At 46.9% G+C, this 17191-nt stretch overlaps 1 protein-coding gene across 4 annotated transcripts in view; it reads right to left on the bottom strand.

The window, feature by feature from the left end:
• The window catches only part of MXRA5 (matrix remodeling associated 5), a 122304-nt gene that overhangs the window by 9459 nt on the left and 95654 nt on the right, over positions 1–17191 (bottom strand). For all 4 annotated transcript variants that reach the window (XM_082375449.1, XM_082375451.1, XM_082375450.1 and 1 more), the window contains 4 exons: positions 16437–16652; positions 11405–11534; positions 10769–11159; positions 1781–6772 (listed from right to left, as the gene is read on the bottom strand). In XM_082375449.1, coding sequence (XP_082231575.1) covers positions 1781–6772; positions 10769–11159; positions 11405–11534; positions 16437–16642 — 5719 coding nt within the window. In that variant the 5' untranslated portion in view covers positions 16643–16652. The remainder of the gene's footprint in view (positions 1–1780; positions 6773–10768; positions 11160–11404; positions 11535–16436; positions 16653–17191) is intronic.

Here is a 17191-nt window from a genome sequence, read left to right on the forward strand (position 1 = left end):
TGTCTAGTTCATTGGGTTTGAGGTGGGAGGGAAGGTCCACTAAAACCTCCTGCAGATCACGATGGGCAGGTAGAAGGCAGCCTCCTATTAGCACTCAATGAGCTGATTTGGTTTATCGGGTAGAAAAGGTTCAATAAAATAGAGACATCGTGCAGCTAGCTCCAGGAGCACAGAAAACAGCGCTGGCTGGATGGGAGACTGTCTGGTTTGGGCATGAAATGAGGAAGAACTTTCTAAAAACTGGAGCTAGCTAACAAAGGAGAAGCCAGCAGTAGAAGCAGATTCCTGGTCAGGGAGAGGAAGGTGCGTGTATGTCTAGGGAGGGGGCATGGTCCAGGGATGCTCTAAAATGGCCCAAGGTATGGAAGACCCTAAGGATGAATGCAAATGGGATCTCCCAGGGGAGGAATATGCCTTCCTTCAAAGGCACAATCCTTCTACAATGAAAACCCCGTGGTGTTCCCCATTTGCTATTTCAAGCAAGTTCCTTATTAAATCATTACGAAAGCGTTTGCTGTCAAACGCTGAGCTGATCAAAGATGTTGGTAATTTCCCTATGCTCAGTGCCCTCTGTTCACCACTGGGACACATCCAACATGTGTGAGATAAGCAGAGAATGTACAGCTCTCTCTAGTGATATCAGCACTTGTCATTCCCTAGATTATCTAAATGGTAACCGAAAAAAACCCAACCCTCTGAACAGGATCCAAGCCTGAAGGACACAGCCATGTTGAGAGAGAAGGGAAGAGAAAGGGGAAAAGGGAGGTCCATTCGAGGAGGTTGTAGGCCCTCCGCTATTACTTTCTTCCGTCACCTAGAATCTGTTTCGCCATCGGGAAAGCCGATGGTCATCTTATGAAGCAAAGTGGTCTTTGGGCATCCCAGCCTGCCAAGTAGAGACCGTTGTATAGAGCCTTGTTACGGACTGAATTGTGTTCCCACCACAATTCATATGTTAATGCCCTGACCCCCAGGACCTCAGAATGTGGATGTATTTGGAGATGGGGGTCTTTAAAGAGGGGATGAAGGTACAATGAGGTCATTAGGGTGGGTCCTGATCCCATAGGACTGGTGTCCTTAGAAGAAGAGGAGATCAGGACACAGACACACATAGAGGGACGACCCTGTGAGGACACAGGGAGGAGATGGCCGTCTACACACCAAGGAGAATGGCCTCAGGAGGAACCAGCCTTGGTGACACCTTGATCTTGGACTTCAACCTCCCCAAACTGAAAGAAAATATATCTGCTGTTCCAGCCGCACCATCTGTTCTGATGCTTTGCTACGGCAGCGGACTCATGAGATTATATCACTTATGAGCGGACTCATAAGATTATATCTCTAGGTTCAAGTCAAAGCAATGCCTGATGAGCTCACACCAAGCTGCCCTGACCTTTCAAGCCAGTGCGAGGACAAGAGCGATTTGCACAATTCCCCTCACGCCCCTCTGCACCCCGACATGGCTTGTGGATGACTTCTGTACTGGACCTCACTGGGAAGAGGCAAGAGTGGAACAGTCCTAAGCCTCGGTTAGGAATGCCCTATCCAAAGAACCTTGTAGGTGTTTCCATGACTCCATTAAAACCTGACACCCATTTTAATTCCTTATTTCCTGTCCCCGTAAAGGAATACACCTGTCGGTAGATTCTCAGATGTCCTTTCCCATCCCATCTTCCTATGCTTCTGCCCAGAATCTCTGGTTCTACCTGCACTCACAGACTCCAGTAAGCCCCTCCCCTACACCAGCCCTGGTTAAAATGCAGATGTTTAAACACCCTACCTGTGGACAGCTTTGTCCAAGTCACGAAAGGCTTGGGTTTCCCCATAGCCTCACACGGGAACATGACATCTGTCTCGGCAGTGACGGACACGGTCTGGGGGGATTTGGTGATAATTTGGGGCTTTTCCCCCAGCGTCCAGAATTTGGATGCAGGTGGTCCTCCGGAAGAGAAGAGCTTTGAGCTGCTCTGATGGAAGCTTCTGGAAGGCTGGGCAGAAGATGTTATGAAAGGGATGGAGCTCCGGGTGGAGTAGACCAGAGGGATGTTTCTTAAGCTTGTTGAGGGTGGCGCCATGGTCCGGGGAAGGTGCGATACAGGAGGCGCTGGGGGACCAAAGTCCACATGGCTGATGCTCTGGGAATGTGTCCTATTGTAGGGACCTGGGCTGACTTTTCTCCCTCTCATCCCTGGGGCAGGAGAGGTGGGGATCTGAGGCTTCGGAGTAGCTGCCAACTGTGGAAAAGAGAGGGTCCTGTTGAAAAAGAAAGGGAATCTTCCATCAGGATACTGAGGAACTCTCGAATCTGGAAGCTTGCCCGCTGGGTCTCTTGGCTCAGGGATGCTGTTGTCTCCAAACAATTTGGAGCTGCCGTTGAATGGGTCAGTTCCCTGGTCAGTCGCCTTACTAGGAATGCTAGGTTTGGACCCAGGCAACGGAACCACAGGAGTTGTTGAACTTGGTAATTTTGGAGTCGTAAAGTGCTTATTCTCTGGCGGATCCCTCGACGGATATGCAGCGATTTCCAGTTTGCTGGTCAGGTGGGGCTGGAGAGTGACAACGTATCTAAAGGAGCTTTGTGTGGCCGTGTGTGGTGGCCTCACGGTTCCCCTCGGTGGGACCGGTGTGGCAGCAACGCTGGCTGGTTGGTGGAAACCTTGGACCCTCCCAGCCTCGTGGTGACTATCTGGACCCCTTGGAAGGCTGTTTTTGGTTGTACCATCAAAGGCTTCCTTTCGCGACTCCTGCTTTGGAGTGAAGGTAAATTTGTCCTGGTGGGAAGAGGGAGTGGATAATTCATTTGGCTTCGATACATGCTGAGTTCCTTCGTTATTCACTGAAGGTGTTCTGGTTGCTGGGGTCTCCCCAGCATAATGGAAGAAAATGTCTTGTTTGGAAGCGTTTGATGTTGGCAGTGTTTCTGACATAAGAGGTGTGGGCTTTGCGGTGGTTTCTGCCAGAGACACATGAGTTGTGGGTGGGAATGGGGTTGTTGGCTCCTCCACCAGGGCACGTGTGGAGACTTCACTCTGGTGTCTAATTTCAGAACGGATAATGGCTGGAGTGGTTTCACGATGACCCTGACCACGGATGGTGGTTTCCGCCTGACTTGAAGATGCCTCTACTTTTATGATGGCGAGAGTAGTTGAAGGGACCACTTCTTCCTGTTGCGAGAGCATAGAGACCGCAGAAGGTGAAGACTCAGAAGGAAAACCTAGGTCCTCCAACTCTTTTAAAAAGGGTGAGTCTGTAAGAGCTTCTGAAGAGCTGGTAACAGGTGGGTCTGTCTGTAGCCGCTCAGGCTGGGCTGCCCTTGGAGGGGTCCACCTTGCAGTTCCTGGAAAGCCAGAAGGAGGGGATGCCTCCTTAAATATTCCCGCAGTGGAGACCTCGGCCGCAGAAGGGGATGCCACATGAGTGACTGACTCGCCAGGGACTAGACTGTTGGTTTTATAGTCCTTGATGTTTGTGACATCGTAATTCTTAATTTCCTTTCCGTCTGATACAGGCTCGTATGTGACTGGAATTGTCTCTTGGAACTTATCATGAGATAAACGTGTTTTGGTGGTGGTTGTCCTATAATCTCCCACTCTGGTTGTCTCACGTGGGTCTCCAGTTGTGAGAGAAACGGTGGTAGGTGAAAGTACAACTTCTGAACTGGGGGTAACAGTGTTTTTATATTTATTTTCTGGGGAAGGGCTGGGCTTGGACACAGACGCTATAGAGCTCACGGTGGAGGTGATGTATCGATGTTTCTTCGGCCTCTTCCCATGTTTCCTGCGTGGGGTTCCCTTGGATACCGGTTCTGCATGCTTCTCCATGTCCACCTGCTTTGGGGTACCAACTGTGCTATCAACCCAAGATGTAGGAACCAGCAAGCTCTCCGCTTGGCTTGGAGTCTTCACTTCAGGTACCTGAGTCAGTGGTGTCAAAAAAGTGACCGCTGGGGCAAAAGTCGCGGGCGGGCTTTGTTTATGCCGCTGCCGGAATCGATGGGGGCGTAATCGCCTCCTCCCGTTGGGTCTCTTTCGGGAAGGATGAGTGGTCAGTGGTGATGGGGAAGCGGCCTTTTGGGTTGGCATCATCATCGCTAGCGTGCTGGTGTCCTTGTCAAACAGAACGCCAAGTGTGGGTTCCCTGGGGCCCTGCAAGGCGGTGATGCTGGCCGTGGCTTCCAGCGCTGAGCCAAGCACAGTGGTAGATGCGATGCCTTGCCTCTTCCTCTCAGGACTTCTGGAGCTTTTGGGGTCTCTCTCTAGCGGACCTCCTTCCTGTAGTGTCCTCTGAGAATTCTCCTCTGTGCCCTTGGGAATCAGTGGGTGGCCCTGAGTGCTTAAACCACTTTTCACAAGCTTCGGGCTCTCCGTTTGCTCTTGTAGAGCTGTTTGTGCTGGGATTTTGGGGTCCCCTAAAATGGGATCTTCAAATGGCTCAGAGGTCCTGGTGTTAGCAACCCACAAGGCAGGCACTGGAGTAACGTGTGTGGAGGTCTGTTCTTTCGTTGTATTTTCACCGGGTTGTGAATTCGTCTCCACACCTTGGTAAAAGTATGGCAGAGTTTCAGACTCAGCCAAGGAGATGGCATCCAATGGAGACTCATACTCACTAGATGTAGACCCTGGCATGGATGCAACATCTCGTGTAGACCAGCCCTCTGTGGCTATGTTTTTGTTAGTGGGCTCTTCGCGGACCATATCCAGGGTCTGTAGAGTAGAAGATTCATAAGGCACAGATGGCAGTGTCGTGGCTGTAGCCCAATTCGAGTCAACTACAGTGGCAGCTGGAGCCTTGGTCTTCTCAGAAAACTCATCATCAATAAATTCTTGCAGGTGTGTGCTTGTCACTTTGGGGTCAGCAAGAATTACTCCATCGTGGCCAGATTGGACCAGAACCATCCTGGTTGAGGAAACAGTGCTAGAAACCTGCTCTTCCTCGCCAAATAAAGACACATCTCCTGAGGATTCTTCTGCACTGGTTGTGGTCTGCACAGGTGATACTGAGCGGGGAGGAACAGCAGGCAAAAGGGGTGTCACTTCTAGACTCTCTGATGGAGGAGTGTTGGCTTTAATGACCTGGGGTACTTCGGTTCCCTTAGGTAGATTTCTCCCACGTACTTTGGCTAAAATATCTGCCCAGTGCTCTGGATTAATCTGTTTGTTGGCCATGTTTATCCTTCGTCTGGACTCAAACACTCTGCGACCTTCTGCGATGTTTGTCTCTGGTTCCTTTTCGGAAGTCTTCCAGTGTTTCAGTTTTCTGCGCCCTTTCTTGGTTTTCTGACCTCCGGTGATGGCATCGTCCTTTGCTTTGATGAACATCTCTTGGTCCTTTGGATGGAGAACTCTCCTCGCTGTGTTACCTTCATCTCCTATGCCGGATCCCCCTTCATCCTCCACGACATCTCCTCTTCCTCTGGAAAGGGTCTTCCCGCCTGGGCGTCTGCCTCTTTTCGGTGCCCTGGCAGATCCCTTCTTACTCACTGTGATCCCCACCGTAAAGTGATCTGCCCCTTGCTGGTTGACAGCCACGCATCTGTAGTAACCACCGTCGCTACCTTGGACCTTTGGGATGGAAAGAGTTCCATCGGCCAACATGTATGCGTGTGACGTGTTAGCCATATCGTTAACTATCCTTCTGTTTGGAAGGATCCAGCTAATCTCGGCCTCAGGTATGGCCAGTGCATTGCAAGGCAGCATCACCGGCTCCCCTGGGTTCTTCTGAATGGTCACTGTATGTCCATCAGGGGGCTGAGTGACAGGTCGTTGCACAAGGACCCTATAGACCATTCGGTCCATTTCATCCCTCACCCGAGCGATGCACTGGTACAAACCAGCGTCTGACTGCTCCGTGGATTTGATCTTCAGCCAGCCGCTGGTGAGGATGGAGAATCTACCGTCCTTGTCTTCCATTGGTGCTTTCAGGACAGAGCCATCCGGGAGCACCCAGAAGATCGATGGGCTCTCAGAAGCCTTCACGTTGCAGCTCAGCTGGCATGGACTCCCTTCCAAGACAGTCTGGGCTCTCTGCACCGCTCTGCTGGGCTCAATCATTACCCAGCTTCTGCTCCGAGACGGCCTCGCATCTTTGGCGGACACGGTGAGAGCATGTTGAGAGGAATAGGACAGCAGCACTGTTTTGGCCGTACTCTGACGCCGGTTGAGTTGGAGGTCTATGGACGGCTGCGTAACCCACTCTGGTTCTGCCAGGATGTGGGCTCTGACGCCCGTGTAGTAGAGGGTCCCATCGTCGGCGTCTTGCCTGTACTGGTAGCCGAGTCTGGGGTCTTTGCTGAGCGTGAGTTGTCGGTGTAGCTTCACAGGGACCTCGCTGTAATAGGCAATCAGCTTCCAGAGTTTCTCATAGTTTTCTCGAGTCATCGGACACTCAAAATCCAAGGCGACTGTGGCATTTATCTCTATCTCTTGAGGGTCTGTTTGGTTCAAGTGTAGTTGGTACACGTCCATGGGCTTCTTGATGTCACAGACCAAGTTCACTGTGTTCCCGTGTTCGTCGCTCATGTTCAGAGAGACGTTCCATACAGGGTACTGGAACCCCTGCAGGGACAACGCGTTGTCACCATCCTCCTCTTGATTCTGGTCTTCCTCGCTACTCCTGCTCCTGTTCTGTCTCAGAGGGGACTCGATAGAAGGCTTCTCACAAGTGATGTCCTTCAGCTTCTGAATCTCTTGTTTGTGCAGCTTCCTGGGGCTGAAGCACATGGAGCATAGCTGACCCCCTTCATAGGCTTTGTCCTTCTTACACTTCAGAATCCCTGAAACATGCAATCAAACAAACAGGCTGTAAGTCAATGACCCAAAGAATGGCCAGAGGGTAAAGACTTTGTTTGCATCTTTATCACCTGGATGCACTTCCACAATGATCTAAGACCTCACCCACCTTGCCTCTGTGGCGTCACCTCTGACTTTAAGTCAGTTTAGCACAGTGCGTGGTAACTAACCGGGGTGTTGGAACTTCTGGACAGTAGGTCATGAGTACTTTTTTAAAAGGTGTTTTTAAGTTAAAAAAGAATGTCTATTCATACGTATTATACACGTAACCTTTTATGAGGGTCCAGGAGAATCTACGTTAAGTCACTGCAACCCATGAATATATTTCCAGGTTATAGGATCAACAGTTGGCATGAATCATATCATGTCTACCTTTTATAAGTATGTTTTCTCTTGCTAGAATTTTTCATTTCAGGCAGTGTTTACTTTTTGGATTCACATTCTACTCTTGGCTTCCCGGACATTAAATCCTCCAGAATTTTCTCCTTCTCTGGCCAACACTGACTCTTTCACTGTTTCCTCCCTCTCTGCCCAACTCATTATGGATGATGTGTTCCCTGAGTCGGTCTCAGCCCTTTCCCTTCTTGCTCTGAGGTCGTAGATGGCCTCGCCCACGTGCACGGTTTCAGTTACCGTTCACTCGCCAGTGATGAGTTCCATCTGTGCTCCTCCAGCCCAGACTCATTCTTATGAGTCCCACACCCAATGCCCTACTTGACACGTCTATTAAATGGCACAAAGGCTCCTCGAACTGACTCCTATAGAACCAAATTATGTTTTCTCCCTGCTGGACGTCTCGTGGCTTTTCTGTATTCGTAACTGGGGAGACTAGAAAACTAGGATGCTTTTTGACAGCCTTCTTGGCATGTGTCCACTTCTTTCCCTTCGCGCTGGAAATAAAACAGCCAAACTGCCATCACTTGGAGTATTACAAACCTTCTAACCAATGTCACTATGTCTACTTTTGCTCCTCTGAATGCAGTTTTCTATTCGAGTTTCAAAGTAAAAATCTCAAGATGCAAATAGGATGGTTTCACACACCTCCCCAAACACACAGGCACACAAATACAAGACATACCACACATACACACAGACACACATATGGACACACACAAACATATACAGACATAATGCATACATATGAGCACACAAAGGCACAGGCATGTATCTCCAGAATGGCTGCGGTGGCTCTCTACCCCCAAAAGCTTCATGATTCCACCACCATCGTGTAGTGTTTCTACTGGGAAATGATGGTTTTCAGCCTGTCTTGGACCCAGTGGGGTTTGGGCACTGAAATATGAACGGAGGTGACGTGTGTCTTTTCTGATTAAGACAATTAAGAGGTCAGTATACCTGTCCTTCCTCATCCTTTGCCTGATTTAGCAAATTTGATGTCAAATGTAAAGTGGAGCCATCGATGAAAGAAACTGAATCTTACCATCTCCATGGAGGAAAGACACCTGGCCACTGCAAGTGCCTACATTAAACTGTGACAAACCAAATCAAACCAAAACTACAATGAGGTACCAACTCACACCAGTCAGAATGGCCATCATTAAAAAGTCTACAAATAATAAATGCTGGAGAGGGTGTGGAGAAAAGGGAACCCTCTTACACTGTTGGTGGGAATGTAAGTTGATACAGCTACTATGGAGAACAGTATGGAGGTTCCTTAAAAAACTAAACATAGAGCTACCATATGACCCAGCAATCCTGCTCCTGGGCATATATCCAGAGAAAACCATAATTCAAAAAGATACATGCACCTCTATGTTCACAGCAGCACTATTTACAATAGCCAAGACATGGAAACCACCCAAATGCCCATCGACAGATGAATGGATAAAGAAGATGTGACACATATATACAATGGAATATTAGCCATAAAGAAGAATGAAGTAATGCCATTTGCAGCAACACGGAGGGACCTAGAGATGATCACACTAAGTGAAGTAAGTCAGAAAGAGAAAGACAAATATCATATGATATCGCTTATATGTGGAGTCTAAAAAAATGATACAAAGGAACTCATTTATAAAACAGTAAGAGACTCACAGACATAGAAAACAAACTTATGGTTACCAAAGGGGAAGGGGGGGAGAGGGTACATTAGGAGTTTGGGATTAACAGATGCACAGGACCATATATAAAATAGATAAACAGCAAGGACCTACTGTATAGCACAGGGAACTATACTCAATAAATAACCTACATTGGAAAATAATCTGAAAAAGAATATATATATATGTAAAAAAAAATATATATATGTGAAAACAAAATTGTGACATGTATAAATGAAAACAAAATTGTGACATAAGGTGTGTGGGCTGGAAGTTCCTCGATGGCCACAGGCTGAGAGGCTAAGCTGAAATGAAGGATAGCAAGACCTCTCAGAGGAGGAGAGCTTTCAGTGAAGATCCGAACGCTGAAGAGAAGCCAGACCCTTGAACATCTAGCAGAAGAGTTTTCTTGGTAGATGGTGACCAGGTCCAATGACGCTGAGCTAGAGATAGGTTCTGACCTATTTGAATGCAGGGAAGAGTGGGACCAGCCCATTGCAGGAGGGTAGGCGGTGAGTGGGCGCACCACCGTCGGAACTACGGTAAGAAGCGTGGGCTCCATCCTAAGAGCAGCGGGAAACCAGTGGAGATGGACGCGGCGCTGGGGCATGAGCAGGTGTTTACTCTGAAAACGTGTCTGACAACTGCTCGGTGGGGAGTTGACTGAAGCGGGGTAACCGACCAAGGCTGCAGAAAGACCTACTCAGGGCTTCCCTGGTGGCGCAGTCGTTAACAATCCGCCTGCCAACGCAGGGGACACGGGTTCGAGCCCTGGTCCGGGAAGATCCCACATGCCGCGGAGCCACTAAGCCCGTGCGCCACAACTACTGAGCCTGCGCTCTAGAGCCTGCGAGCCACAACTACTGAGCCTGCGAGCCACAACTACTGAGCCTGTGCTCTACAGCCTGGGAGCCACAACTACTGAAGCCTGTGCACCTAGAGCCCATGCTCCACAACAAGAGAAGCCACCGCAACGAGAAGCCCGCGCACTGCAACTACTGAGCCTGCGCTCTAGAGCCCATGCGCCACAACTACTGAAGACTGCACGCCTAGAGCCCGTGCTCTGCAACAAGAGAAGCCACGGCAATGAGAAGCCCGCGCACTGCAATGAAGAGTAGCCCCCGCTCGCCGCAACTAGAGAAAGCCCACACGCAGCAACAAAGACCCCAACGCAGCCAAACATAAATAAATAAATTTTAAAAAATAATAATAAAGTAAGAAATGTTTTTAAAAAAAGAAAATTAAAAGGCCTACTCAGAGCACTCCACTTGCCTCCTTAGAGACAGGAGAAAGGAGTCAGACCCCGGCTGGTGGCTGTGAGGATGGAGGTGAGCCAAAAGACTCAGTAGGAGAAACTCAACGGGCTCTGAGGATGGGTTCCAACGTGGGGCTTGGGGAAGGCGGTGTAAAAGAAAAAGGAAAAAGAATCTTTCTTATTTTGATGCAAAATCTACTTTCTTGCAACTTCTACCGATCAATCCTGGGGTTTTTATCCCCCCTCTGGTTCAATACAGAACACCTGTATCCCCCATCACAAGAGAATAATCACATAGCTGCCCCAGTCTTCTCTCTTCCGAGCATTTTTGAATACTTCCTGTAGGACGAGGGTGCACAGAAAATCCAACCTTTAGCTGTAACCCAAGGCTGAAAAGAATACTCCAAACATCCACGCTATGGCAACCATAGTCAACTGTCTATAACTGATTAAATGATAATTACTCTACATTTCGATAAAGGATACATGCATTTTAATTATGCCATGGAGATGTCTTGACATTTCAGTTATATCATTTCCTGCCTCACTGATTTGACGATGTGATTTCACCCGACCCGAGATGAAGCGATGGTGCAGAAAGTAATTTGTCCAGAGAGGTAAAGGTTGGGCAGCTAAGAGTCAGGCAGCCACTCTGCTGTTCTTACCTTTGGATCTTGCACCCCATTCCAGAAACCACCTCATGTCACAATCACAGGACCACGGATTCCCGTGCAGGTAAAGATTCTCCAGAAGCGGCATGCTCTGAAGCATGCCGGTGGGAAGAGTTCTAATCAGGTTCTCGGCTAAGTAGAGGTGTCTCACGGTGGAGAGTCTGAAATAATCCAGAAACGTGAACGTGGAGAACGTGGCGGGGTGTAGCTGGTGAAGCAGGTTTCCCTCTAAGTGGAGTAGCCTTAGGGACGTCAAGCCACTGAACGCTTGTGGGTGGATAAACTCTATCTTATTGTGGTCCATGTGTAGTCTTATTAAGCTCCAGAGCCCCCGCAGGGTCTCTCCTGTGATCACTCGAAGCTTATTGTAGCTGAACTTGAAAACCTACAAAGACAGGGAGGATGGAAAATCCTGTTTATGATTAAAAAACAAAAACAACAACAAACCAACCCACAACCAGGAACAGAAACCAGAACAAAGGGCAGGAAAGTAATGACATTAAGCTCGTTTCTTACGTTAAAAAAAAAAAGGCCATTTCAATCATCGTTAGGCAGCCCTCTATAGTTTCCCCTCTTCACCACTGGTCCTAGAGGCTGCTATTTGTGCTGTTCATAAATGCCCGGGTTTACCTGGAGAGAAATGAGGTCCCTCAAAGTCCCGTCGGGGATACTGGGGATGTCATTGCCGTGAATCATAAGTAGCTCCAACTTGGTCAGTCCCGCAAACGAGGTTTCCGACAAAGCCTGTATGCTATTAAACCTAGAAAATAAATAATTGGAATGAGGAACAGTGAAGTTCAATCCCATCTGGGGAGGATTTCCCAGCCCACCCAGGGGCAACTTAGCAAAATGTTGATTCTAAGGTTGTACTGGTGCCATTCCCAAAGCATAATCCTCTCTCGCTGTGTCCTTGTCTATTTCTAAGGTTGCAAACAAACCGACACATTTTTATTAGCCTTTGTTCAGTGAAGGCATGGTCGCTGGGAATTCTGACTCGGAGTACACTTACGTGGTCACAGGCTATTTTGGGAGATACATAAGATTTAGACCTTTAAACGCAGCTGGTCAAGAGGGCCCCTCATTGGAAATCATAACAAAGACACGTGGCCAGCATGAATGGAAAACAAAAAACCAAAAAAACAAAAGACAGCTTTGGAAGTGGCTTTGCATATAGTAAGACAAGGACGCTCTCTGAACTAAAGGACCAAATGAAACAGACACCCTTATTTCACAAAGACAAGCTCCCAATTCTGATGGGTGATGGAAGTTATCTGTAAACATTGTGGTGCGTTTGGGGTGTTGTTTTTGCATAGAGATTGGTAAAGACGCTTCCTTGACCGGTCTGGAAATTCCTCACTGCTCCGTTGTTAATGACACCAGGGAATCCCTGGAGAACCAATTATAAGATGAACAGAGAATCCTGTACCTTGCTGTGTTGTAGGGCAGGAACCTGGGGTCAGGGCTTCTGTGGAAATCAAACACATCCATCCTGACATTATTTTTGTATTTCCCCTTATCACCTCAACAAAAGGAAATGCATCTGTAGAGAAGGCTGGTAAAGAGCTCAGAGCTAACTCAGCAGATGACAGCCGGGTCCGGTTTTCTCCTTAAACACATACGTGCCCCACACCTTGGTGATCACAGCCTCTAGGGAGGTGAGGTCCACCCCGCTGCTTAACGTCCTACAATGCACAGGCGAGCGCCCATGACAAGGAACCATGGTATCCAAAACGGTAAGAGGGCCCCAAATGTCAAATGTGCTGAAGCGGAGAGTCCCTGCCTTAACCCAGGTTGGGACAGTATGGGGAGCTCATGTGCTGCCTCATTTGTTCATCATTATTTAGGATTCTACCAAGAAATCTGCCTGAGATGGTGAACACCCAAGAAGGGATGAATATCAACCTGTAAACTCTTTTCCATTCCTTGTTGCCTGAGGTTCGTCTGGAAACAGTAAGTGGGAGAATATTATCAGGGGAAGTAGGTGAGGTTGGCAGGGACCAGGTCATCTCAGAATTGGGAGGATGTAGAAAGGAAAGTGCTTCCTTTGTTCCAAGTCCAGTGGGAAGTCACTAGAGGGTTTTCAGGAAGGGTGTGACATGAACAAAGTTATGTGGTAAAACAACAAAGCTCCACTCTGTGCAGAATGGGTCAGAGACAGACAAGAGAGGAATGAGGAGACCAAGTGAATCCCGGGGAGGGATGCTGGTGTCCACGGCCAGGGTGGGAGCCGTGGAGATAAACGTACATGGGAAGTTTCCAGACGTGCTTAGAGGAAGAGGCAACAGGCATGGCTGAGGGATGGAATTGCAAATAAGGAAAAGATTGCAGGGGAAACACTTCCAAGTTATATTTGCCATGCGATGTTGAAGAGGTCTGTCAGACGCCACGGTGAGGGTGGGACTCAGGAGTCCCATCAAGACCTGAGATGTGCACATGCAGGAAGCATTCCCAAACGGACGCATGGACTAAGGACTTGGGAGGAGGTGAGACCACCTGCGAAGACCCCAGAGGTAAAGAAGAGTGGAGAGGCCAGAGGGAAGAGGCAGGTCTTGACTCGGAGGCAGCGGTGGGGCAAGTCGAAGGCTCCGTCTCTCAGATGGGTCAGAAAGAGTGTTATGTTCCGCAGCACGTTTTCGTTCAAGGCTGTGCTGGGCTCACCAGTGCTCCCTCTTCTGGAATTTTTTTGTCTTCCCAGAGTCTCACTTCCAACTTGACATCCAGCTACAATGGTGGATGCCGCGGCGGGGAGAAGATGAAGGGGAGGAAGATATTTGGGTGCAGAGAGTCACCCTTATTTGGATTCCCTCCCCCCCTGAGTAAATCCCCTCAAAGTCCTGGATGGGGGGCATATCGGCTCAGGAATCCAGCAGAGCCAGCAGAGAGACGGGGAAACTCACGGGGCAGTCAGGAAAATAATTTGACCGGCAGACTGAAATGACCTGGTGTAGAGTCCCATTCTTTAATTGATCAGCTACCCATCCTTCTCTCCAAAGTATCTTCCTCATCTGTTGATGGGCAATAACTGACTACATAACCAGCTAAATGGAATGAGTTTTATATCAGAAACATAGGATCGTTTTGCAGTATATACGCATATCAAATCATTATGTTGTACACCTGAAACTCATATAATGGTGTCAATGATATCACAGTAAAAAAGAAAGAACAACAGATACATGTAAAATTGCTTCACGGATACCCGTTAGGATCCCAAAGCAAAATTTAAAATGAAAAAGAGCAGTACGGGCATTTGAGAAATTTCAGAAAGATGTCATCAAAACTCATCTTTTAATCAAAGGGGGGAAAATCTTTAAAGGTCTATAAATCAGACATTTAACTGGATGATATTTTCTTACTCAGAAATATTTGGAAAGTAATTCCTGAAAAAGCTCTGGGGCTGTCCAAACAGGAAAGAGCAGATCTTTCTTTCAATGCTGAGTGAGAACCCTAAAAACATCTGTGTGGGAATGAAACTTTTTCATTACTGCTCTGCCAATAATCCCTCAATCCTTGAGAGTTTTAAACCCTTTCCAGACCGCTAATAGACAACTCAGACCCTGAGTTCTATCTGTATTAGACATTGCTATTGTCTGTTTTTTTTTTTCCCCCAACAAAAGGCACAATGCCAGCCTCCTTATCTGCTTTGAGACTGGTTTCCAGAAATAGTGCTGTGATATTATACGAGTGATTTTTAAAATGTGGCACATCGAATAATGTTACAAATTAAGCCAGATGGAAGTAATATATGTGGGTGCAGTGAAGCTATTTCTTACTTTTTCTTTTTTCTTCATCTTTAATATCACACAAAACCATCTCAAGATCTTATTGGAGACAGTAGGAAAAAGAATCATTTTGATATCTATCTTTCATTCTAGTGGCAAAGCCTTTAGGACACTGTAATTCATTGTCTTCACCATTAATTGTTTAAAATGAAACCACCAAGAACTATGTTCTCATTGAGACGTGACATAGGTTCCACGCTCACAAAACACGTCATTTTAAAGATGGGTGGAAGAAAACCATCCTGGAAACTGTGAATGAGATGCAAACAGCTCCACAAAAAAACCAGTTTATAGGTCTTGTAAGTCTCAAGCTATCACACAGCTAAGTTTTGGGGGCGGATGCATGCAGTTTCTTCCCCAAACCCCTAGCCAACCTGACAGCCCAGACCCTCAACACACAACAGGTGAGGCATTCGGGGCTCTTACACAGGAAGCACAGCAGAAAACAGTCCCCCTGCACCTTCAATCCCACACTGTCTAGGGGGCTCCCCTAACGCCTAACAGTAGCCCCGATTCTGTGCCCTGACAAGGGGTCAGCCCTGAGGGATTAGGTAGTTAACCCAGCAAGAGGGACACTGTGCTGAAAATGGCTCATGAAAGGGGCGATCCCTAGACAGAGCTATTTTGCACCCCAGGAGGTGTAAGAAAGAAGAGAAATCATAGATGAGCCCTATTTTCCTTTCTACAAACTAGCACAGCCCGTCCTACCCTGACTCAAAGCAGCTCCAGTTCCTCTTCTGAATGAATTGTAAGATTGTGAAAAGGAAACTGGTTTTAAAATTGTAAAATGATTTAAAGATGGTAACAAGGAAACTGTTACTACTCTCTCTCCTGGCAAAGCCAAACTGTTTTCCCCATGGAACGATCATCATCGTGGTTAGATTTTTCAGAGCATCAAATCGTAAAGTTTGCCAAGCTTTTTTGGAGGAAGCTATTTAATGGTCTATTGCTATGGATTCACATGTCTTAACTTCCCGTTCTTTTATTCTACTCCTGGACTTTATAATCAATAAATGCAAGAATTGTTGAAGCCCTGTACTCAGAGATGTCTAGGCATGTTTATAATTTTTTGTTCATTGACTCAGGTTAGGCCATTTCATCTTATTAAAATGTCCCCACAGTGGCTATTCATCAAACCCTAAATAATTCTGTTGTTTTATGGGTGGTAGAAAGTAGCTAATATGTTTTGTTGAAGAAGTCCAAATGATTGTTTACTATTAAAGTTGTACAAGCAATTGTTTAATATGAAAATTGTACATGAGTACCTGTAATTCAGAGCAACGTACACTAACGTATAGAAAGCATATATGGGTATAAAAGGAAACTAAAAATATAAAAATTCTACCTTGAAATGCTGCATTAAAATATCTGTTTAAAAGATATTAATATTTTAAATAGGCAAAATCTGAAAGAACTCTTATTTCCTCAAAGTCACAATTGCGTCATGCAGATAACTTACAAAACGTCACAGATGTCTCACTTATTTTTATTATTCTGTAATAGTTCCTGAAGTCTATTTAAAATACGATTAGTATATTTATGTGTGGGTCATACGCTTTCATATCTGCACTATATTAAAGCACTGTTATCAAAGGAGACTTATCAAGGAACTGAAGCTGTCCGAGATGGTTCGTTCTTAAGCCTTGTGATAGAAGCTTCCGGGGATGGATCAGTTCAGATAACAGCCCCAAAGGACCACATTTAGTAGAGTTACAAATACCCCCTCGATTCAGCCCATATAGGAGCGCATAACGCAAGACACAGTGACACAAAAAGGAGTATATATTCGCAGTTACGTAAACGCACATACACATAACGAAAAACCAAATCAACACGCATGCAAGAAGGCTGAGACTGCTCAGAAGGGACGTGGTACAAACCCCAGATTGATTCTTTCCACATGTTTAGAAATCCCAGCGGGCACGGAAGCCAAGGAGCGAAACGTGCAGTGGACCTCGCTGGGAACGTAACAGGCGCAAGGGTGCGGACAGGCCAGCGCGGCGCGCGGGTGTCCCCAGAGGAGAATCAGCACCACGGAGAGTGCTCGCCACTGCGCCCGCGTTGGCATCTTGTCGGGGTGGGTCATCCCAGGACACCTGTCGTGGAACCACAAAACCAGATGTCAGGTAGCGCTTCCGTACTTCCAGCAGATTTTACTTGAATTGTGCACCATGGGGGTAAGCTTCACAAGACATCACACCGTACATTTTAGGGACACAAAACATGTGCATCAAGAAACACAAAACTTATTTTTTAAAATCTTTCGCCATTCACTTTAATCGTTACTATAGAATATAACCTCCCCTCCTGACTCTGAGATGACTTGGAAATCTCACTGTGTTGTGAAGGAGGGTACGGAATACACATGCCCACATACACGCCCATAAATATACACACATACATATGTGTGTGTATAAATGTATACATACACACATATATATTTGTATAAATGTGTATATTTGTGCTTATAGAGACAAGAGATACATTCATGTTTCTATAATAAAATAAACAATAAAGTAAATGTTATGTGTCCACCTCCAATGTTATTGCCGAGCCGTTACTTATTGTATATATATTTGAATAAAAAGCTTCTCAGGAAGGCCGTTATTATCAGAAGGGTTTCCTTCTTTTAATG

The sequence above is a fragment of the Balaenoptera borealis genome (genome assembly GCF_965194805.1).
Source record: "Balaenoptera borealis genome assembly, chromosome: X".
NCBI classification, from domain to species: Eukaryota; Metazoa; Chordata; class Mammalia; order Artiodactyla; family Balaenopteridae; genus Balaenoptera; species Balaenoptera borealis.